Source organism: Kogia breviceps, chromosome 5 (genome assembly GCF_026419965.1).
Source record: "Kogia breviceps isolate mKogBre1 chromosome 5, mKogBre1 haplotype 1, whole genome shotgun sequence".
NCBI lineage: Eukaryota > Metazoa > Chordata > Mammalia > Artiodactyla > Physeteridae > Kogia > Kogia breviceps.
In genome coordinates, this window is record NC_081314.1 from 67,903,064 (window position 1) to 67,926,846 (window position 23,783).

General features: G+C 39.0%; 1 protein-coding gene across 5 annotated transcripts in view; it reads left to right on the forward strand.

Moving 5' to 3' along the window:
- VPS8 (VPS8 subunit of CORVET complex) overlaps positions 1 to 23,783 on the forward strand; it is a 310,442-nt gene that overhangs the window by 229,996 nt on the left and 56,663 nt on the right. For 4 of the 5 annotated variants that reach the window (XM_067034155.1, XM_067034154.1, XM_059063694.2 and 1 more), the window contains one exon: positions 22,105 to 22,158. The exons of the other annotated variant lie outside the window; for it this stretch is intronic. In XM_067034155.1, the coding sequence (XP_066890256.1) occupies positions 22,105 to 22,158 (54 nt within the window). The remainder of the gene's footprint in view (positions 1 to 22,104; positions 22,159 to 23,783) is intronic. 5 annotated transcript variants of the gene reach the window in all.

Sequence of the window (23,783 nt, forward strand, 5' to 3'; positions counted from 1 at the left end):
GAGGAGATTTTTGCCCATTTTCCGATAATCTTGTTATTATACCCTAGTATTAAGTGATTCATTATTTCAGTCAGTATATAATATATGCCTACTTTGGACCAAACACTATTCTTGGTACCAAGTATACACTGGTGAACAACAAAAAAATAGTTCCTAACATCATGTAGCTTACCATCTAGTAAGAGAGCTAGACAGTAATTAAGTAAACAAACTATCAAACATATAATTTCAAATTGTGATAGGTATGTGATGCTATGAAGGGAAAGAGTAGAATGTTATAGGAAGAATAACAGAAGGGAAACCTACTTTTTATTGGGTAGTCAGGGAATGTCTATCTGCAGAGATGAAAATAAGACACTACCAGCCCTGGGAAGAACATTCCAAGCAAAAGAGAACAGCAAGCACAGAGGAACTGAGGAGGGAAATGACTTGTTCAAGGAACTGAAAAAAGATCAGTCTGGAACATAGTGACTAAAGAGGAACATAGCAAGGAGTGGTTTAAGAGATAGGCAGGGCCAGATCCTATTAGAATGTAAGACTCTGGTGAAGAGTTTAGTTTATATTCTTAAAGTAAGAATAAAAAGGATTTAAAACAAGGGAATTCATACCATCAATTGATTGTGATTGTAGAAAATGGATAGACAGCCACACCTCTCTATTACTGTCCAAGTCTTCACCTCTTTGCCAGACCAGCATAACAATCAGATTCTTAAGATTATGTAAATTTGGTCACTTCCCTTTGATCCAGAAAATGCTTGTGTCCAAGGGACTGAAGGAAGACAATAGTACCAAGAAAGTGTTTCCAGTCTCTGCGTAGAACTAAAGCTTTGCTGGAAATATGGGCGAAGGGCATAAAAAAGTTCTGTTGTCCAATAAAATGTGAAAAAATGTTGAACTTCACCAGTGATCAAAGAAATACCGGTTAAGGGCTTCCCTGGTGGCGCAGTGCCAATGCAGGAGACACGGGTTCGTGCCCCGGTCCGGGAAGATCCCACATGCCGCAGAGCGGCTGGGCCCGTGAGCCATGGCAGCTGAGCCTGTGCGTCCGAATCCTGTGCTCCGCAACGGGAAAGGCCACAACAGTGAGAGGCCCGCACACCACAAAAAAAAAAAAGAAAAAAAAAGAAATACCGGTTAAAATAGCAATATGATGCCATTAAAAGAACTTATTAGACTGGCAAATTTTTAAAAATACATATTAAACTGGCATACATTAAAAATACTAATGCAGGGACTTCCCTGGTGGCACAGTGGTTAAGAATCTGCCTGCCAGTGCAGGGGACACAGGTTCCAGCCCTGGTCTGGGAAGATCCACATGCTGCAGAGCAACTAAGCCGTTGTGCCACAACTACTGAGCCTATGGTCAAGTAATCTATCACAAAGGAGGCAAGGATATACAATGGAGAAAAAGACAGTCTCTTCAATAAGTGCTGCTGGGAAAACTGGACAACTACATGTAAAAGAATGAAATTAGAACACTCCCTAACACCATATACAAAAATAAACTCAAAATGGATTAAAGACCTAAATGTAAGACCAGAGACTATAAAACTCTTAGAAGAAAACATAGGAAGAACACTCTTACATAAATCACGGCAAGGTCTTTTTTGACCCACATTCTAGAGTAATGGAAATAAAAACAAAAATAAACAAATGGTACCTAATGAAACTTAAAAGCTTTTGCACAGCAAAGGAAGCTATAGACAAGACTAAAAGACAACCCTCAGAATGGGAGAAAATATTTGCAAATGAACCAATGTGCAAAGGATTAATCTCCAAAATATATAAACAGCTCATGCAGCTCAATACTTTTTTAAAAACCCAGTCAAAAAATGGGCAGAGGGCTTCCCTGGTGGCGCAGTGGTTGAGAGTCCGCCTGCCGATGCAGGGGACACGAGTTCGTGCCCTGGTCTGGGAGGATCCCACATGTTGCAGAGCGGCTGGGCCCATGAGCCATGGCTGCTGAGCCTGTGCATCTGGAGCCTGTGCTCCGCAACGGAAGAGGCCACAGCAGTGAGAGGCCCATGTACCGCAAAAAAGGACAGAAGACCTAAATAGACATTTCTCCAAAGAAGACATACAGGTGGCCAAGAGGCACATGAAAAGCTGCTCAACATCAGTAATTATTAGAGAAATGCAAATCAAAACTACAATGAGGTATCACCTCACACCGGTTAGAATGGGCATCATCAGAGAATCTACAAACAACAAATGCTGGAGGACTTCCCCGGTGGCTCAGTGGTTAAGAATCCGCCTGCCAATGCAGGGGACACGGGTTCGATCCCTGGTCTGGGAAGATCCACATGCCGTGGAGCAACTAAGCCCAAGTGTTGCAACTCCTGAGCCCATGTGCCTAGAGCCCATGCTCCGCAACAAGAGAAGCCACCTCAACAAGAAGCCCGCGCATCACAATGAAGAGTAGCCCCTGCTCACCACAAGTAGAGAAAACCTGTGCGCAGCAACAAAGACCCAACACAGCCAAAAATAAATAAAATAAAACAAATGCTGGAGAGGGTGTGGAGAAAAGGGAACCCTCTTGCACTGTTGGCGGGAATGTAAATTGATACAGCCCATGTGGAGAACAGTATGGAGTTTCCTTAAAAAACAAAATTAGAATTACCATATGAGCCAGCAATCCCACTACTGGGCATATACCCAGAGAAAACCATAATTCAAAAAAACACATGGACCCCAATATTCACTGCGGCACTATTTACAATAGCCAGGTCATGGAAGCAACCTACATGCCCATCAACAGACAAATGGATAAAGATGTGGTGGTACATATATACAATGGAATATTAGCCATAAAAAGGAACAAAGTTGGGTCATTTGTAGAGACGTGGATGGACCTGGAGACTGTCATATAGAGTGAAGTAAGTCAGAAAGAGAAGAACAAATATTGTATATTAACGCATATATGTGGAATCTAGAGAAATAAAATGGAATCTAGAGAAATCTAGAGAAACAGATGAACTGGTTTGCAAGGCAGAAATAGAGACACAGATATAGAAAACAAATGTATGGACACCAAGGGGGAAAATCGGGTGTGGGTCATGGTGGGATGAATTGGGAGATTGGGGTTGACATATATACACTAATATGTTTAAAATAGATAACTAATAAGAACCTGCTGTATAAAAAATAAATTTAAAGAAAAAAATGAAAAGTATACCTACAGCGACTTCCATTTCACTAAGAGTCTTTTGGGGGAGAAATGGACAAAATATATAAAAGAATGGTTCTAAAGACATTGGACCTCAAGCCGTGAAGGAGAATAACCCTTGAGAGACAATAAACAAATGATGTACTAAAGTACTGCTGGAGGAAAGTTTCCAAGCCACTGCACAGGGAGGGAGAACCAAGACAGAGCTCATCAGTATTTCTGATTTTGGACAGAGCAGGGAGTCCAGGGAAAACAAGGGCTAGAGGTCACAGGACAGAGTATTGCATGGGAGAGAGCCACACAGAGAGAGGGCTTCACATCTGCAGAAGGCAACCTTGAGTTGAATACTGACCCACTCATGTTTGTGAGGAAATGACTCAAGGCCAGAAAAAGGAGCACCCAAAAGTATTAGAGGTAGCAGTGCCCCAAATTGATATAGAGCCAGGAATACTGCAACCTGGAAAATGTCATAATTCACAGGGCAGCATTGAGAGTACTAAGTAAGGGTTTGACCTCAATATTGGGGGAAAAGTTAACCCTAGACTAGCTGCTGTTTTGATCCCATGTAACAAAACTTAAAAGCAGAATCTAAAGAGATCAAATTATTTCTATGTATTTTAACAACATCCCAGAACAAAGTTCAAGATTATGTTAAGGATTACAGGAATATGTAACCGAACAAAGTATAATTCACAGTGCCTGGCATTTGATCAAATATTACAAGGCATTCAAGAAAGCAAGAAAATACAAGTCATAAAAAGGAGAAAAAAATCGATTACATGACATTTTGGAACAGGCAAGTTATGGAGACAGTAAAAAGATCATTGGTTGCCAGGGGTGGTCAGGGGGAAGGATGAAGAAACAGAACAGAGGATTTTTTAGTGTGGTGAAAATATTCTGTATGATACTATTGATATAATGATGGATATATGTCATTATGCCTTTGTCCAAATCCATAGAATGTGCAATGCCAAGGGTGAACCCTAATGTAAACTATGGACTTTGGGTGATAATGATGTGTCAATGTAATGTGTCATCAGTTATAACAAATGCACCACTCTGGTGGGAGATGTTGATAATAGGGGAAGCTATACATCTCTGGAATCATGGCGCATATGTAGTATCTCTGTACCTTCCTCTCAATTTTGCTATGAACCTGAAACTGCTCTTAAAAAAAATAGTTTTAAAAAAACAATCCCCCGCCTTCCCTTTGTGCTCTACAACCAAAAGAAAGAAGCTCCAACTAGGGAATGTATCTACTATGTACGTACAACTGCTATAGATTGGAATATTAGCTGAAGTTAGTGGCAGAGAATGACAGTGTAAACTAATAAGAGCATTAGATAAATCTTATTAATTAAGTAATGAGTATTCTCATGAGGAACGAACATAGGATGTCACAGGGCTTGGGCTCTAGAACTGACATGAGCTTGAGAAAGTAATTAAGTCTCCCCTCTCTTCCTCTGTCCCTTCCTTCTTTCCACCAGGATGAAAACAAAAATCTTTTTTAGTGTCTCATTGAGGCATGGTGAAAACAGAATGTAGGTCTGCGCAGACCTACTAGAGAATGGACTTGAGGACATGGGGAGGGGCAAGGGTAAGCTGGGATGAAGTGAGAGAGTGGCATGGACATATACACACTACCAAATGTAAAGTCGATAGCTAGTGGGAAGCAGCCGCATAGCACAGGGAGATCAGCTCGGTGCTTTGTGACCACGTAGAGGGGTGGGATAGGTAGGGAGGAAGGGAGGGAGATGCAAGAGGGAAGAGATATGGGGATATATGTATATGTATAGCTGATTCACTTTGTTATAAAGCAGAAACTAACACCATTGTAAAGCAATTATACTCCAATAAAAGAAAGATGTTTAAATAAATAAATAAATTTTTAAAAGCAGCCATAAAAAAAAATCACTTTGACTAAATCCCAGATTTTTCACACTAGCACACAATGCCATTCATTTAATTTTTTTTCAGTGTCTGTTTTTGTGTCTTCTACTCACAACTTATAAGAAAGGATATATTAAAATTAACTTATGAATTAAAAAAAACAATCCATTGAAACAGACCCAGAAATAGCACATATGATAGGATTAGTAGATAAGAACATTAAAAGTTACTATAATTATATTGCATATGTTCAGGAAGCTAGAGGAGGGATTGAACATAAGAGCCGACCAAACATCTAGAGATTAAACCTACAATGTGTGAGATGAAGAACACAGTAAATGGGATTAACAGCATAATGGACATTGCAGAAGAAAGGATTAGTGAATTTGTCTGTATAACAATAGAAACTATCCCAAATCAAACACCCACTGAAAAGAAATTAATGACTATGAACTACAGAACAACTTCAACTAGCAAAATATACATGTAATTGGAGCTCTGGAAGAAGTAGGGGAAGGGATAGGACAGAAAAAATATTTGAAGAAACTTAATACAGAGTTCCAATTCCAATAAGGGCAGGGCAGCCTGTATGAGACAACCCTTCTGCCAGTAACAATTATATAGACAAAGTATTGTTTAGAGAGCAACCAGAAGTAGGCAGAAACCTTAGAGAACACAAACCTTGAAATAAGGGAAGCAAACTAGAGCTCTACATTTAATGAGTTTTTTTTTTTTCCTTTATCACACATTTCAGTTTGCCTTGAAGAACTGGGGGGAAAGAGCTTATAGTAGTATTCTTATTGGATGAAGAAACAGAGTTCAAGACTACCAAAGCAGTTGTAAGTTGAGAGAGGCCATCTCAGAAGGAAGGGAGCCAGGGAGGAGGGAGCCCTAAATTCTTTTTACAGGTTTCTAAGTTGTACATACACAAGCAATGCTTCAAGAAACCATGCAGAAAGTAGCATCAGGAGGACTAAAGCGCTGAGCAGAGATATCAGCAAGTGCATAGTGCTGAATTTGAGTGCAAGCCCTGCCAAATTTGAGGGATTGATAAACATCTCAGGTTTTGTATTGGAACTGCAGAAGGACCATGCCTTATGACTAAGAGCCACCCTAAGACTAAGGGCAAAAGTAAAATAAATCCTTTCTAACAAAGCCAAAGGCCAAACTATTATAGGATCAGTAGGAAGAAGGAAAATACAACCTAAAATCAAGAGAAAAACATCAATAGAAGCAGATCTATGGATGACCTAGATAGATATTGGAATTGGGAGTCAAGGACTTTAAAATAGAAATTATAAATAAGTTAAAGGATTTAGAGGAAAAAGATCAGCAGAATGATTGGATACATAGGGAAATCTCAGCAGATAAATGGAAACTATAAAATAAAACCAAATGTAAATTCTAGAGTTAAAAAAAGATGAAAATTTCATTAGATATCAACAGCATTTTTAACACTGAGACAAATGTTATCTGTAAATTTGGAGACAGTTCAATAGAAATAATCCTAATAGAAGCAGAGAGCTAAAAGGGTTGAAAATAAGTGAAGAGAGCTCTCAGTAACCTGTGAAACGATATCAAGAAGTCCTAACGTATGTATCACTGGCGAGGAGAGAGAAAGAAGTGTGGGGGGGGACTGAAAATTTCCCACATTTGGTGAAAAACATTAACCCATATGTCGTATGTCCAAAAACTCAGAAAACTGCTAGTGGGATAAGTACAAAGAAAACCACAGTCAGGCACGTCTGCCAAAACCAAAGATAAAGAGGAAATCTTAAAAGCAGCCAAAGAAAAGACAATAATAAGAATGATGACTGATTTCTCATAAAAAGGGGGTGGGGAGGAGAGGCCAAGTGACAATAAATGGCATCTTTAAAGTACTAAAGAACGGTAATATGGTGCTTATATTGTATGTTATATAACATTCCCATTGGGGTCTAGGGCAGCATCCCATAATCAAATGCTTACGTGGGATAAATAAAGACTATAAATAGCCTCACTTCAGGTCAGGTTTTGATGTCAGATAACTTTTGGTGTCAAAATTTTTAAAAAGTACTTTTGATTTCAGAGCTTTTTGGATTTTAGAATTATAATAAAAGGATTTATGGATATATTTTACTTGTCAGGAGAACTGGCAATACATATTTATGAATGTCTACACTCTTAGAAGTAGGGACTTAGAAGAATCTGTGCAATGAAAGTAACACATGAAGAATGTATACCGAGTGTTACACAAGGATGTTTATTACAGCATTTTTTAAATAATTAAAAAAATTGAAAACAACCTAAATGTCCCAATAGTTTCCTAATACTTGGTTAAATTAGTTATGGTATATGTATGCAATGAATGGACTGCTTTATAGCCATGAAAAAGCATGTTGTCAGAGAACACTGATATGGTGAAATAAACTCTCAATATGTTACATGAAAAGATCACAAAGCTGTGTGATCCCAAATGTTAATAGTAGTTATTGCTGTGTGGTTGGATTGTCATTTTTATTTGCTTTATTTTGCTCTTTTGTATTTTTTTAAACATCTTTATTGGAGTATAATTGCTTTACAATGGTGTGTTAGTTTCTGCTTTATAACAAAGTGAATCAGCTATACATATACATATGTTCCCATATCTCTTCTCCATTCATGAACAGTATTCCTTTGGTAATCAGAAAAATCAAGGCTTGTTTTTAAAAAAGCAAGGTGATAAGGAAGATATTCCTATTGCTATTAAACTTCAGATCAGATTGCTTCTCTAAGATAGGAATCATTTTATTAACAAAGATCACAGAAGTTTAGCATTATTAAGGCATTGGCTTAATATATCATCCATATCCCCAGATCTAGTGTTCTGCACACCTGGATTTAAAGTGTCTTTTAAGCTGCATTGCCTGAGGCATTTCCAGAAGGAATCCTTTTAAACGAAAAATAAGACCTTTCGTAAGTGATGCTGAACCATTTCTGTTGCCACTTCAAACACTCTCTGACTTAATCTCCAGAGAACAGCTTTCTGAGATAAATTGTCCAGCACCCCATCTAGTTTTTGGCTTGTTTTAAAAAGTCTATAGATCCTTTTATGAGTTCATTTTTTTTAAGCTTAAATATCTACTTTGCTTTGAAATCTATTTTCTCCCTTTTCAAAAAGAGCATACCAGGAGTTAAAATTGGATCACATTCAGCAAACTACATCATACATCTGGAGTAAATTCCAGAGTATTAATGTCATTGTATGTTAAAGGAAAGACTTTCAAATCTAATTTTTGCAGACCTGCTAAGTCTTAAAAGACAGTCTGTATAGCCAGCAATTTTGATCCCTGAGCTGAGGTATGTTTTCTAAAGTTATTCTGAAAGTCAGAGGGGAAAGGCATAAAAGACTGCAACATGGTCCTGTTTGAATAGATTGATGCCACAGTGATAGGAAATGTCTTTATCATTATATATACTGTAGGCTGTTAGAATTAAACTGTTAGAATTGGAACAGGCTTGAGAACTTGAGTCCAGTTGCTCTCCCAGTACTCATATCTCTTCTACATCATTGTAGAGAGATAGTATCTAGTATCTATTGAACTACATGTAATAATTATTTTTCCTTATAAGTTAATAAGTAGATATTCTGATTTCATATCTTAGTCTCTGTGTACTTAATATTTGCTAGAATTCACTGCTGAAACCATGTGAACTTAGAGTTTTCTTTGTGGGAAGGTTTGATAAAAAATTCAATTTCTTTAATAAATATAGGGCTATTCATATTTTCTTTTTGATCTTGGGTCCATTTTTATAAGTTGTTTTTAAGGAAGTATCCTTTTCATTTATCAAATTTATTGGCATTAAATTATTCTTAATAGGCTCCTGTTGCCTTTTTTTCTTTCTTTTTTTTCAACATCTTTATTGGAGTATAATTGCTTTACAATGGTATGTTAGTTTCTGCTGTATAACAAAGTGAATCAGCTATACATATACATATACCCCCATATACCCTCCCTCTTACGTCTCCCTCCCACCCCCCATCCCACCTCTCTAGGTGGTCACAAAGCACCAAGCTGATCTCCTTGTGCTATGTGGCTGCTTCCTACTAGCTATCCATTTTACATTTGGTAGTGAATATATGTCCATGCCACTCTCTCACTTCAGCCCACCTTACCCTTCCCCCCTCCCCATGTCCTCAAGTCCATTCTCTACATCTGCGTCTTTATTCCTGTCCTGCCCCTAGGTTCTTCAGAAACTTTTTTCTTTTTCTTAGATTCCATATATATGTGCTAACATATGGTATTTGTTTTTCTCTTTCTGACTTACCACACTCCGCATGACAGACTGTAGGTCCATCCACCTCACTACACATAACTTAATTTTGTTTCTTTTTATGGCTGAGTAATATTCCATTGTATATATGTGCCACATCTTCTTTATCCATTAATCTGTCAATGGACATTTAAGTTGGTTCCATGTCCTGACTATTGTAAATAGTGCTGCAATGAACACTGGTGTGCATGTCTCTTTTTAAAAATTATTATTATTTTTTTAACATCTTTATTGGAGTATAATTGCTTTACAATGGTGTGTTAGTTTCTGCTTTATAACAAAGTGAATCAACTATACATATACATATATTCCCACATCCCCTCCTCTTGCGTCTCCCTCCCACCCTCCCTATCTCACCCCTCTAGGTGGTCACGAAGCACTGAGCTGATCTCCTTGTGCTATACAGCTGCTTCCACTAGCTATGTTTTACATTTGGTAGTATATATATGTCCATGCCACTCTCTCACTTCATCCCACCTTACCCTTACCCTCCTCTTGTCCTCAAGTCCATTCTCTAGTAGGTTGCATCTTTATTCCCATCCTGCCCCTAGGTTCTCATGACCATTTTTTTTTTCTTAGATTCCATATATATGTGTTAGCAAACGGTGTTTGCTTTTCTCTTTCTGACTTAGTTCACTCTATATGACAGACTCTAGGTGTATCCACCTCACCACAAATAACTCAGTTTCGTTTCTTTTTATGGCTGAGTAATATTCCATTGTATATATGTGCCACATCTTCTTTATCCATTCATATGTGGATGGACACTTAGGTTGCTTCCATGTCCTGGCTATTGTAAATAGAGCTGCAGTGAACCTTGTGGTACATGACTCTTTGAATTATGGTTTTCTCAGGATACATGCCCAGTAGTGGGATTGCTGGGTAGTATGGTAGTTCTATTTTTAGTTTTTTAAGGACCCTCCATACTGTTCTCCATAGTGGCTGTATCAATTTACATTCTCACCAACAGTGCAAGAGGGTTCCCTTTTCTCCACACCCTCTCCAGCATTTATTGTTTGTAGCTTTTTTGATGATGGCCATTCGGACAGGTGTGAGATGATATCACATTGTAGTTTTGATTTGCATTTCTCTAATGATTAATGATGTTGAGCATTCTTTCATGTGTTTGTTGGCAATCTGTATATCTTCTTTGGAGAAGTGTCTGTTTAGGTCTTCTGCCCATTTTTGGATTTGGTTGTTTGTTTTCTTGATATTGAGCTGCATGAGCTGCCTGTAAATTTTGGAGATTCATCCTTTATCAGTTGCTTCATTTGCAAATATTTTTTCCCATTCTGAGGGTTGTCTTTTGGTCTTGTTTATGCTTTTCTATGCTGTGCAAAAGCTTTTAAGTTTCATTAGGTCCCATATGTTTATTTTTGGTTTTATTTCCATTTCTCTAGGAGGTGGATCAAAAAGGATCCTGCTGTGATTTATGTCATAGAGTGTTCTGTGTTCTGCCTATGTTTTCCTCTAAGAGTTTTATAGTCTCTGGCCTTACATTTAGGTTTTTAATCCATTTTATTTATATATATGGTGTTAGGGAGTGTTCTAATTTCATTCTTTTACATGTAGCTGTCCAGTTTTCCCAGCAGCACTTATTGAAGAGGCTGTCTTTTCTCCATTGTATATTCTTGCCTCCTTTATCAAAGATAAGGTGACCATATGTTCATGGGTTTATCTCTGGACTTTCTGTACTGTTCCATTGATCTAGATTTCCGTTTTTGTGCTAGTACCATACTGTCTTGATTACTGTAGCTTTGTAGTATAGTCTGAAGTCAGGGAGCCTGATTGCTCCAGCTCCGTTTTTCTTTCTCAAGATTGCTTTGGCTATTCGGGGTCCTTTGTGTTTGCATACAAATTGTGAAATTTTTTGTTCTAGTTCTGTGAAAAATGCCAGTGGTAGTTTGATAGGGATTGCACTGAATCTGTAGATTGCTTTGGATAGTATAGTCATTTTCACAATGTTGATTCTTCCCATCCAAGAACATGGTATATTTCTCCATCTATTTGTATCATCTTTAATTTTTTTCATCAGTGTCATAGTTTTCTGCATACAGGTGTTTTGTCTCCTTACATAGGTTTATTCCTAGGTATTTTATTCTTTTTGTTGCAGTGGTAAATGGGAGTGTTTCCTTAATTTCTCTTTCAGATTTTTCATCATTAGTGTATAGGAATGCAAGAGATTTCTGTGCGTTAATTTTTCTACTTTACCAAATGCATTGATTAGCTCTAGTAGTTTTCTGGTGGCATCTTTAGGATTCTCTATGTATAATATCATGTCACCTACAAACAGTGACAGGTATACTTCTTTTCCGATTTGGATTCCTTTTATTTCTGTTTCTCTCTGATTGCTGTGGCTAAAACTTCCAAAACAATGTTGAATAATAATGGTGAGAGTGGGCAACCTTGTCTTGTTCCTGATCTTAGTGGAAATGGTTTCAGTTTTTCACCATTGAGGATGATGTTGGCTGTGGGTTTGTCATATATGGCCTTTATTATGTTGAGGTAAGTTCCCTCTATGCCTACTTACTGGAGGGTTTTTATCATAAATGGGTGTTGAATTTTGTCAAAAGCTTTTTCTGCATCTCTTGAGATAATCATATGGTTTCTATTCTTCAGTTTGTTATGGTGTATCATGTTGATTGATTTGCATATATTAAAGAATCCTTGCATTGCTGGGATAAACCCCATTTAATCATGGTGTATGATTCTGTTAATGTGCTATTGGATTCTGTTTGCTAGTATTTGTTGAGGGGTTTTGCATCTGTGTTCATCAGTGATATTGGCCTGTAGTTTTCTTTCTTTGTGACATCTTTGGTTTTGGGGTCAAGGTGATGGTGGCCTCATAGAATGAGTTTGGGAGTGTTCCTCTCCTATATTTTGGAAGAGTTTGATTACGATCGGTGTTAGCTCTTCTCTAAATGTTTTATAGAATTTGCCTGTGAAACCATCTGGTCATGGGCTTTTGTTTGTTAGAAGATTTTTAATCACATTTTCAATTTCAGTACTTGTGATTGGTCTGTTTATATTTTCTATTTCTTCCTGGTTCAGTCTCAGAAGGTTGTGCTTTTCTAAGAATTTGTCCATTTCTTCCAGGTTGTCCGTTTTATTGGCATAGAGTTGCTTGTAGTAATCTTTCATGAACCTTTGTATTTCTTCAGTGTCAGTTGTTACTTCTCCTTTTTCATTTTTAATTATATTGATTTGAGTCTTCTGCCTTTTTTTCTTGATGAGTCTGGATAATGGTTTATCAATTTTGTTTATCTTCTCAAAGAACCATCTTTTAGTTTTATTGATCTTATTGTTTCCTTCATTTCTTTTTCATTTATTTCTGATCTGATCTTTATGATCTCTTTCCTTCTGCTAACTTTGGGGGTATTTTGTTCTTCTTTCTCTAATTGCTTTAGGTGTAAGTTTAGGTTGTTTATTTGAGATGTTTCTTGTTTCTTGAGGTAGGATTGTATTGCTATAAACTTCCCTCTTAGAACTGCTTTTGCTGCATCCCATAGATTTTGGGTCGTCGTGTTTTCATTGCCATTTGTTTCTAGGTATTTTTTGTTTTCCTCTTTGATTTCTTCAGTGATCTTTTGGTTATTTAGTAGTGGATTGTTTAGCCTCCATGTGTTTGTATTTTTTACAGTTTTTTCCTATAATTGATATCTAGTCTCATAGCATTGTGGTTGGGAAAGATACTTGATATGATTTCAATTTTCTTAAATTTACCAAGGCTTGATTTGTGACCCAATATGTGATCTCTCCTGGAGAATATTCCATGAGCACTTGAGAAGAAAGTTTATTCTGTTGTTTTTGGATGGAATGTCCTATAAATATCAATTAAGTCCATCTTGTTTAATGTGTCATTTACAGCTTGTGTTTCCTTATTTATTTTCATTTTGGCTGATCTGTCCATTGGTGAAAGTGGGGTGTTAAAGTCTCCTCCTATTATAGTGTTACTGTCAATTTCCCCTGTTATGGCTGTTAGCATTTGCCTGAGGTATTGAGGTGTTCCTATGTTGGGTGCATAAATATTTCCAATTGTTATATCTTCTTCATTGATCGATCCCTTTATCATGATGTAGTGTCCTTCTTTGTCTCTTGTAATAGTTTTTATTTTAAAGTCTGTTTTGTCTGATATGAGAATTGCTACTCCAGCTTTCTTCTGATTTCCATTTGCATGGAATATCTTTTTCCATCCCCTCACTTTCAGTCTGTATGTGTCCATACGTATGAAGTGGGTCTCTTGTAGACAGCATATATATGGGTCTTGTTTTTGTATCCATTCAGCCAGTCTGTGTCTTGGTGGAACCATTTAATCCATTTACATTTAAGTTAATTATCGATATGTATGTTCCTGTTACCATTTACTTAAATGTTTCTAGTTTGTTCTTGTAGGTCTTTTCCTTCTCTTGTGTTTCTTGCCTAGAGAAGTTCCTTTAGCATTTGTTGTAAAGCTGGTTTGGTGGTGCTGAACTCTCTCAGCTTTTGCTTCTCTGTAAACGTTTTAATTTCTCCATCAAATCTGAATGAGATCCTTGCTGGGTAGAGTAATCTTGGTTGTAGGTTTTTCTCTTTCATCACTTTAAATATGTCCTGCCACTCCCTTCTGGCTTGTAGAGTTTCTGCTGAAAGATCAGCTGTTAACCTTATGGGGATTCCTTGTGTGTTATTTGTTGTTTTTCCCTTGCTGCTTTTAATATGTTTTCTTTGTATTTAATTTTTGATAGTTTGATTAATATGTGTCTTGGCATGTTTATCCTTGGATTTATCTTGTATGGGACTCTCTGTGCTTCCTGGACTTGATTAACTATTTCCTTTCCCATATTAGGGAAGTTTTCAACTATAATCTCTTCAAATATTTTCTCAGTCCCTTTCTTTTTCTCTTCTTCTTCTGGGACCCCTATAATTCGAATGTTGGTGCGTTTAATGTTGTCCCAGAGGTCTCTGAGACTGTCCTCAGATCTTTTCATTCTTTTTTCTTTATTCTGCTCTGCAGTAGTTATTTCCACTATTTTATCTTCCAGGTCACTTATCCGTTCTTCTGCCTAGGTTATTCTGCTATTGATCCCATCTAGAGTATTTTTAATTTCATTTATTCTGTTGTTCATCGTTGTTTGCTTCCTCTTTGGTTCTTCTTGGTCCTGGTTAAATGTTTCTTGCATTTTGTCTATTCTATTTCCAAGATTTTGGATCATCTTTAGTATCATTATTCTGAATTCTTTTTCAGGTAGACTGCCTATTTCCTCTTCATTTGTTAGGTCTATTGGGTTTTTACCTTGCTCCTTCATCTGCTGTGTTTTTCTTTCTTTACATTTTGCTTATCTTACTGTGTTTGGGGTCTCCTTTTTGCAGCCTGCAGGTTCATAGTTCCCATTGTTTTTGGTGTCTGTCCCCAGTGGCTAAGGTTGGCTCAGTGGATTGAGTAGGTTTCCTGGTTGAGAGGGGACTAGTGCCTGTGTTCTGGTGGATGAGGCTGGATCTTGTCTTGCTGGTGGGCAGGTCCACGTCTGGCGGTGTGTTTTGGGGTGTCTGTAGACTTATTATGATTTTAGGCAGCCTCTCTGCTAATGGATGGGGCTGTGGTCCTCTCTTGCTAGTTTTTTGGCATAGGGTGTCCAGCACTGTAGCTTGCTGGTCGTTGAGTGAAGCTGGGTCTTGGTGTTGAGATGGAGATCTCTGGGAGATTTTCGCCATTTGATATTACGTGGAGCTGGGAGGTCTCTTGTGGACCAGTGTCCCGAAGTTGGTTCTGCCACCTCAGAGACACAGCCGTGACGCCTGGCTGGAGCACCAAGAGCCTTTAATCCACACAGCTCAGAATAAAAGGGAGAAAAAATATAAAGGAAAGAAAGAAAGGAAGAAAGGAAGGGAGAAACGAAGGAAGGAAGAAAGGAAGAGGAAGGAAGAAAGGAAAGTAGAAGGAAAGGAAGAAAGGAAGAAAGAAAGGAAGAAAGAAAAAATAAAGTAGGATAAAATTAAATTATTAAAATAAAAAATAATTACTAAGAAGAAAAATTTTTTTAAAGTAAAGACAAAAAAAACCAGGAGGGTCTGAACCCTAGGACAAATGGTGAAAACAAAGCTATACAGAAAAAATCTCACCCAGAAGCACACACATATACACTCACAAAAGGAGAAAAAGGGAAAAAAAATAATATATGTTGCTCCCAAAGGCAAATTCCTCAACTTGGGATGATTCGCTGTCTATTCAGGTATTGCACAGATGCAGGACACTTCAAGTTGATTGTGGAGCTTTAATCTGCTGCTTCTGAGGCTGCTGGGAGAGACCTCCCCCTCTCCTCTTTGTTCGCACAGCTCCTGAGGTTCAGCTTTGGACTTGGCCCCGCCTCTGCTCATAGGTCGCCTGAGGGCGTCTGCTCTTCGCTCAGACAGGACAGGGTTAAAGGAGCAGCTGATTCGGGGACTCTGGCTCAGGCCGGGGGGAGGGAGGTGTACGGATGCGGGGCAAGCCTGCGGCGGCAGAGGCCAGCGTGACGTTGCACCAGCCTGAGGCGCGCTGTGCATTCTCCCAGGGAAGTTGTCCCTGGATCCCGGGACCCTGGCAGTGGTGGGCTGCACAGGCTCCTGAGAGAGGAGGTGTGGAGAGTAACCTGTGCTCGCACACAGCCTTCTTGGTGGCGGCAGCAGCAGCAGCCTTAGTGTCTCATGCCCGTCTCTGGGGTCCACGCCGATAGCCGCGGCTCGCGTCCCATTTCTGGAGCTCCTTTAAGCGGCGCAGTTGATCCCCTCTCCTTGCGCACCAGGAAACAAAGAAGCAAGAAAAAGTCTCTTGTCTCTTTGGCAGCTCCAGACTTCTCCCGGACTCCCTCCCGGCTAGTCGTGGTGCACTAACCCCTTCAGGCCGTGTTAGGGCCACCAACCCCAGTCCTCTCCCTGGGATCCGACCGAAGCCCGAGCCTCAGCTCCCAGCCCCCGCCCACCCCGGCGGGTGAGCAGACAACCCTCTCAGGCTGGTGAGTGCTGGTCGGCACCGATCCTCTGTGGGAATCTCTCCGCTTTGCCCTCCACACTTTGTTACTGTGCTCTCCTCCATGGCTTCGAAGCTCCCCCCTCCACCACCCACAGTCTCTGCCCATGAAGGGGCTTCTAGTGTGTGGAAACCTTTCCTCCTTCACAGCTCCCTCCCACTGGTGCAGGTCCTGTCCCTACTCTTTTGTCTCTATTTATTCTTTTTTTCTTTTGCCCTACCCAGATACGTGGGGAGTTTCTTGCCTTTTGGACGGTCTGAGGCCTTCTTCCAGCGTTCAGTGGGTGTTCTATAGGAGAAGTTCCACGTGTAGATGTATTTCTGATGTGTATGTGGGGAGGAAGGTGATTTCCGCGTCTTACTCTTCCACCATCTTCTCTCTGTCTCTCTCTAATTTATTTCTATTATAGTAAGAGAACATTCTTTGTATGACTTGAATCCTTCGAAATTAATTGAAAATTGTTATCACCAGAAGATAATCTATGTTGATAAATGGTCCAGGCATACCTCATTTAATTGTGCTTTTCTTTATTTCACTTTTCAGGTATTGCATTTTTTTTTTTACAAATTGAAAGTTTGTGGCAAGCTTGCATCAAGTGAGTCTTTTGGCACCATTTTTCCAACAGCATTTGCTTATTTTGCATCTCTGTGCCACATTTTGGTTATTCTCTCAGTATTTCAAACTTTTTATTATTATTTGCATGATGTTCTGTGATCAATGATCTTTGATGTTACTATTGTAATTGTTTGGGGTGCCACAAACTACGCTCATGTAAGATGGCAAACTTAATTGATAAATGTGTGTGTTCTGACTGTTCCACCTACCAGCTGTTCCCCTGTCTCTTTCCCTCTCCTTGGGCCTCCCTATTCCCTGAGAAACAATAATTTTGAAGTTAGGCCAGTTGATAACCCTACAGTGGCCTCTAAGTGTTCAAGTGAAAGGAATAGTCACACATCTCTCACTTTAAATCAGAAGCTAGAAATGATTAAGCTTAGTGAGAAAGTCTTGTCAAAAGCCAAGATAGGTCAGCAGCTAGGCCTCTTGTGCCAAACAGTTATCCAGGTTGTAAATGAAAAGTAAAAGTTCTTAAAGGAAATTAAAAGCACTACCTCAGTGAACATACACATGATAAGAAAGCAAAATAGCCTTATGGTTCATGTGGAGAAAGTTTTAGTGGTTTGGATAGAAGATCAAATCAGCTATAAAATTTCCTTAATCCAACGCTTAATCCAGAGCAAGGTCCTAGTTGTCTTCAATTCTGTGAACGCTGAGAGAAGTGAGGAACCTGAAGTAGAAAAGTTTGAATTTAGCAGAGGTTGGTTCATGAAGTGTAAGGAAAAAAGCCATAATGTAAGAGTGTAAAGTGAAGCAGAAAGTGCTGGTGTAGAAGCAGCAGCAAGTTATTCAGAAGATCCAGCTAAGATAATTTTTCAACATAGACAAAAACAGCCTTAATATTAGAAGAAAATGACTTGCCTTCTAGGACTTTCATAGCTAAAAAGGAGAAGTCAGTGCCTAGCTTCAAAGGACAGGCTGACTCTCTTGTTAGGGGCTAATGCAGCTGGTGACTTCAAGATGAATCCAGTGCTCATTTACCATTCCAAAAATCCTGGGGCCCTTAAGAAGTATGCTAAATCTGCTCTGCCTGTGTTCTATAAATGGAACAAATCCTGGATGGCAGCACATCTGCTTACAACATGTTTTACTGAATATTTTAAGCCCATTGTTGAGACATACTGCTCAGAAAAAGTTTCCTTTGAAAAGTATTACTGCTCACTGACAATGCACCTGGTCACCCACCTAAGGACTCTGATGGAGATGTACAACAAGATGAATGTTGTTTTCATGCCTGCTAATACAATTTCCATTCTGCAGCCCATGGATCAAGGAATAATCTTGACTTTTAAGTCTCATTATGCAAGAAATGCATTTCATAAGGCTATAGCCGCCAAAGGTAGTGATTCCACTGATGGATCTGAGCAAGGTCAATTGAAAACATTCTGGAAAGGATGCACCATTCTAGATGCCATTAAGAACATTGGTGATTTATGGGAAGAGGTTAAAATATCAACATTAACAGGAGTTGGGAAAAAGTTGATTCCAGCCCTCATGGATAACTTGGAGGGGTTCAAGATTTCAGTGGAGGAAATAACTGCAGATGTGGTGGAAATAGCAAGAGAAGTAGAAGTGAAGCCTGAAGATGTGACTGAGTTGCTGCAATCTCATGATAAAACTTGAACAGATGAGGAGTTGCTTCTTATGAATGAACAAAGAAAGTGGTTTCTAGAGGTGGAATCTACTCCTGGTGAAATGCTGTGAAGATTGTTGAAATGACAACAAAGGATTTATATTACATAAACATATAAAGCAGTAGCAAGGTTTGAGGGGATTGACTCCAGTTTTTTTTTGTTTTTTTTTTGTTTTGTTTTGTTTTTGTGGTACGCGGGCTTCTCACTGTTGTGGCCTCTCCCGTTGCGGAGCACAGGCTCCGGATGCACAGGCTCAGCGGCCATGGCTCACGGGCCCAGCCGCTCCGCGGCATGTGGGATCTTCCCAGACCGGGGCACGAACCCGTATCCTCTGCATCGGCAGGCGGATTCTCAACCACTGCGCCACCAGGGAAGCCCTTGACTCCAGTTTTGAAAGAAGTTCTACTGTGGGTAAAGTGCTGTCAAACAGCATTGTGTGTCACAGAGAAATCGTTCGTGGAAGGAAGAGTCAGTCAATGTGGCACACCTCATCGTTGCCTTATTTTAAGAAACTGCCATGTGCACCCCAGCCTCCAGCAGCCACCACCTGATCAGTCAGTAGCCATCACCGTGGAGGCAAGACCCTCCACCAGCCAAAAAATTATGACTTGCGAAGGCTCACATGATAGTTAGCACTTTATAGCAATAATGTATTTTTAAATTAAGGTATGTACATTGTTTCTTTAGACACAATGCTCCTTAATAGACTACAGTATAGTGTAAACAACTTTTATATACATTGGGAAACCAGAAAGTTTGTGTGACTTGCTTTAATGCAGTAGTCTGGAACTGAATTCGTAATATCTCTGAGGTATACCTGTACTTGAAAAGAATATGTATGTATTCTGCCTTTGTTGGGTGGAGGGTTCTGTCAATGTCCATATTCTATATCCTTCCTTTCTTAGTTTTTAAATTGAGATGTAATTGATGTATGATATTGTGTAGTTTGAGGTGTTCCATGTGTTGGTTTGATACATTTATGTATTGCAGTATGATTACCATGATAGCCTTAGCTAACACTTTTATCATGTCAATAATTATCATTTCTTTTTTTGTGTAGAGAACAGTGAAGATCTAGTTTCTTAGCAACTTGGAAGTTTATGATACAGTATTGTTGACTATGGTCACAATGTTGTGCCTTACATCTTCAGAACTTATTTCTCTACTAGTTGAAAGGTTATACCTTTAAACAGCATGCCCCCAACTACCCCCACCTCACAGCCCCTGGTAACCACCATTCTACTCTGTTTTTACGAGTTCAGTTTTTCTAAATTCCACATATGAGTGCTGTCATACAGCATTTGTCCTTCCCTCTCACTTAGCATCCTTGAGGATGCCCTCAAGGTCCATCTGTGTTGTTGCAGATGGCAAGATTTCCTTATTTTATGGCTGAATAATATTTCTCTGTGTGTCTGTGTATATATTATCACCTCTTCTTTATCTGTTCATCTTCTGATGTATGCTTAGGTTGTTTCCATATCTTGGCTATTGTAAATAATGCTGCACTGAACACGGGTGGGCAGATATCTCTTCAAGATACTGATTTCAATTCCTTCTGGTATATATACCCAGCTGTGGGATTGCTGGATGATATGGTAGTTCAGTTTTTTTAATTTTTTGAGGAACCGCCATACTGTTTTCCATAATAGCTGTACCCATCTACATTCCCACCAACAATGTGTAAGGTTTCCCTTTCTCTAATCCTCACCAACACTTGTTATCTCTTGTCTTTTTTTTATAAGAGCCATCCTAACTGGTGTGAGGTGATACATCATTGTAGTTGTGATTTGCCTTTCCCTGATATGTGATGTTGAGCATCTTTTCATGTACTGTTATTCTTTTGTATATCTTCTTTGGAAAAATGTCTGTTCAGATCCTTTGCCCATTTTTAAAATTGAGTATATCCTTCCTAATCTTCATATTCTCTCATTTATTGAGAGAGATATGGAAATCTCTGACTGTAAAATCTATTTCTCCTTGCATTTCTATCAGTTTTTATTTTATGTACTTTTTTTTTTTTTTTTTTTTTTTTTTTTTTTTGCGGTATGCGGGCCTCTCACTGTTGTGGCCTCTCCCGTTGCGGAGCACAGGCTCCCGACGCGCAGGCTCAGCGGCCATGGCTCACGGGCCCAGCCGCTCCGCGGCACGTGGGATCCTCCCGGACCAGGGCACGAACCCGTGTCCCCTGCATCGGCAGGCGGACTCCCAACCACTGCACCACCAGGGAAGCCCCTTTATGTACTTTTTAAAAATTACTATTTATTGGAGTATAGTTGCTTTACAATGTTAGTTTCTTCTGTACAGCAAAGTGAATCAGTTATATGTATACATATATCCCCTCTTTTTTGGATTTTCTTCCCATTTAGTTCACCACAGAGCATTGAGTAGAGTTCCCTGTGCTATACAGTAGGTTCTCATTCATTATCTATTTTACACATAGTAGTATATATATGTCAATCCCAATCTCCCAATTCATCCCATTCCCTCCTTCCCCCCTAGGTATCCGTAAGTTTGTTCTCTACATCTGTGTCTCTATTTCTTCTTTGCAAATAAGTTCACCTGTGCCATTTTCTAGATTCCACATATGAGCGATATTATATGGTATTTGTTTTATACGGTATTTGTTTTTTTCTTTCTGAGTTCACTCTGTATGACAGTCTCTAGGTCCATCCACATCTCTGCAAATGGCACAATTTCGTTCCTTTTTATGGCTGAGTAATATACGTACCACATCTTCTTTATTCATTCCTCTGTTGATGGACACTTAGGTTTAAGCTATTAGATGTATAGATGTTTAGGATTGTTATGTCCTCCTGATGAATTGATTCCTTTATCATTATGCATTAATATATCCCTGGCAATAGTCTTTGCTCTGAAATCTAGTACTATCATGGTATATTCTTCCAATCTTTTTGTTTTTAATCTATTTGTGCCTTTATATTTAAAGTATGTTTCTTGCAGGCAGCATGTAGTTGGGTCTTGCTCTTTTATCTGACAGTCTCTTTCAACCTTTCCTATATTTGAAGATCTTCCTATATTATCAGTCTTCTCTTCTTAGGGCTAAACATCCTTTTATTATGGTTTGGCTAATACTTTTTCTAAATCCTTCTATTACTATCAAATGCTTGTGCATGTTTTGCTTAAAAGGGACATTAGATCAGAAGGGATACTCTGAGTTGGTCTCTGCAAGACGTGCTACTACATATCACGTCAGTTGATTTCCATTGTCCACAGAGATCTGTGTCTATTAGGTTCCTCACCATTTGGCTAAAACCAATTTGGACCATCTCTTCTACTTTTCTTACCCTAATCACATTTTTATCTTGGCTAACTACTGACTTTTTGATCTCCAGAGAAACTTCAAAGGGACTTAACAAAAAAAATCTATTCATTGTTCCCCTGAAAATGTCTGTTTTATCTCAGTTACATGAATTCTAGTTGAATTATTTTAAGTATGGGTCAAATAAAGCTAGACTATAACTAAGAAGATATCAAAAGGTTTGCCTTTTTTTTTTTTTAGGTAAAAATGTCCCCATCCTGCCATCCATCCAAAGGGGATTCTGCTGTTAAGAAGGTGAGTTTTAATGGCAAAAAGCCAACTTCCTCCTTCTGTGTATTTATTCTCCTCTGTTGAACCATGTTCTCAAAATGAGTGATTTTAAATCATTGTAATGCATCAAAGTTTCTTTCTGATTGGATGCCTTAAAGAGGTGTCACCAGGACTTGTTGGCTTTTCCAGAGAAGCCAAATGGGGGTTTGGATCTAGCATCAGTCTCCTGGCAACTAGGGATTTTCATTGTTCTAAAATTCCCATCCTCTCTACCAGATGAGCATCCAGGTATCAGTGAGTGGTAGCAGATGAAAGATATTCTAAGGATGAAAGGTACATAGTTTTTCTTAACAATGTACTTTCCCTCCAGATAGCTGTTCCTAAAGAAAACTGGTTTGAGGTATTAACATTTCAGCACATACCAGCTAAGTAAGACCTCAATAAATACTTGTGTGATAGAACTCTTTATCTAGGCCATTTCAACCCTTGAATGTAAACTCTGTGGCACAGATAGGTTGTTTGTCTTTCAAATAATTCTCAGATGATGTCAAAAGAACCACTAAAATCCTTTTCTTTATCCAACTGCAACAGTGCAGTTGAAATATAGCAAACAGATTGACATTTTTCCTATGTTTTCTTCTTTACTATTTTTATTTCTCTGATAGTTGACTTGTCTCTGGTTGTAGGTGTGCTTTCCTTGCCCTTTTCAATGATTTCAGCCAGCATCCGTGTCGGGGAAGGATTGTAGAACAAAAATAACACCTTGCTGGCTCTGTTGACTAACAGCAGGTTCTAGCTTCAAAGCGGTGTGCCAAAAATGGGTCCCTTTTCTCTGCCTTCAGAATCCCCTTTTCAAAGGAACAAAAGAATAGAAACGAAATATGTTGTCTGAAAAGCCCTATAACGTGCTGCACATGAAAACCTCTTTCACTCTTGTCAAGACAGCAAGGGCAGGTGAGACCGCAGGGGTGATTGTTGCTGCTCAGAACCATCACACCATAACATGAGGAGCTGGAAAGGGTGTCAACCACTTAGTCGCACTCAATAAACAAAGGAGGAAACTGGAATCCAGAGGGAAATTTCTTACCTCTCTCAAATGTTCCATGGGACACACTTCTACCATAGAGGTTAAAAACACGTGCTTTGGATTCAGTGATTGACTCATCTACTTTATCTGAATAACCTTGAGTAAGTCAGCCTCTCTGTTTCCTCCTCTGTAAAGTGATGATGCTCCTCTCAGAATTGCCCTAAAGATTAAATGAGAAACAATTTAAGTGCCTAACACTGTGTTTGACACATATTAAGTACTCAGTAAATTATAACACAAGTACTCAGCTGCTACTGAAACTAGTATTAAAACACAAGTCTCCCAACTCCTAGTCAGATGTCCTTTCATCTGTCCTTTATTATGCTACTTATATACTATTGTCCATTCGGCAAGTATTTCTTTATGCTAGATAGTGAGCTAAGAAGCAGACTACAGAGATTAAAAATACAATCCCTGTTCTCAAGGACCTCAGCATTTAATTGGAAAGGTAGACAGGTTGCACTGACAGTTACCAGACTACTTGACACGTGCCATGCACGGTGCACAGCGTGCTGCAAGAGTGTGGGGGAGAGGCCCGGTTTTGAAATGACTAAGCTCCTTT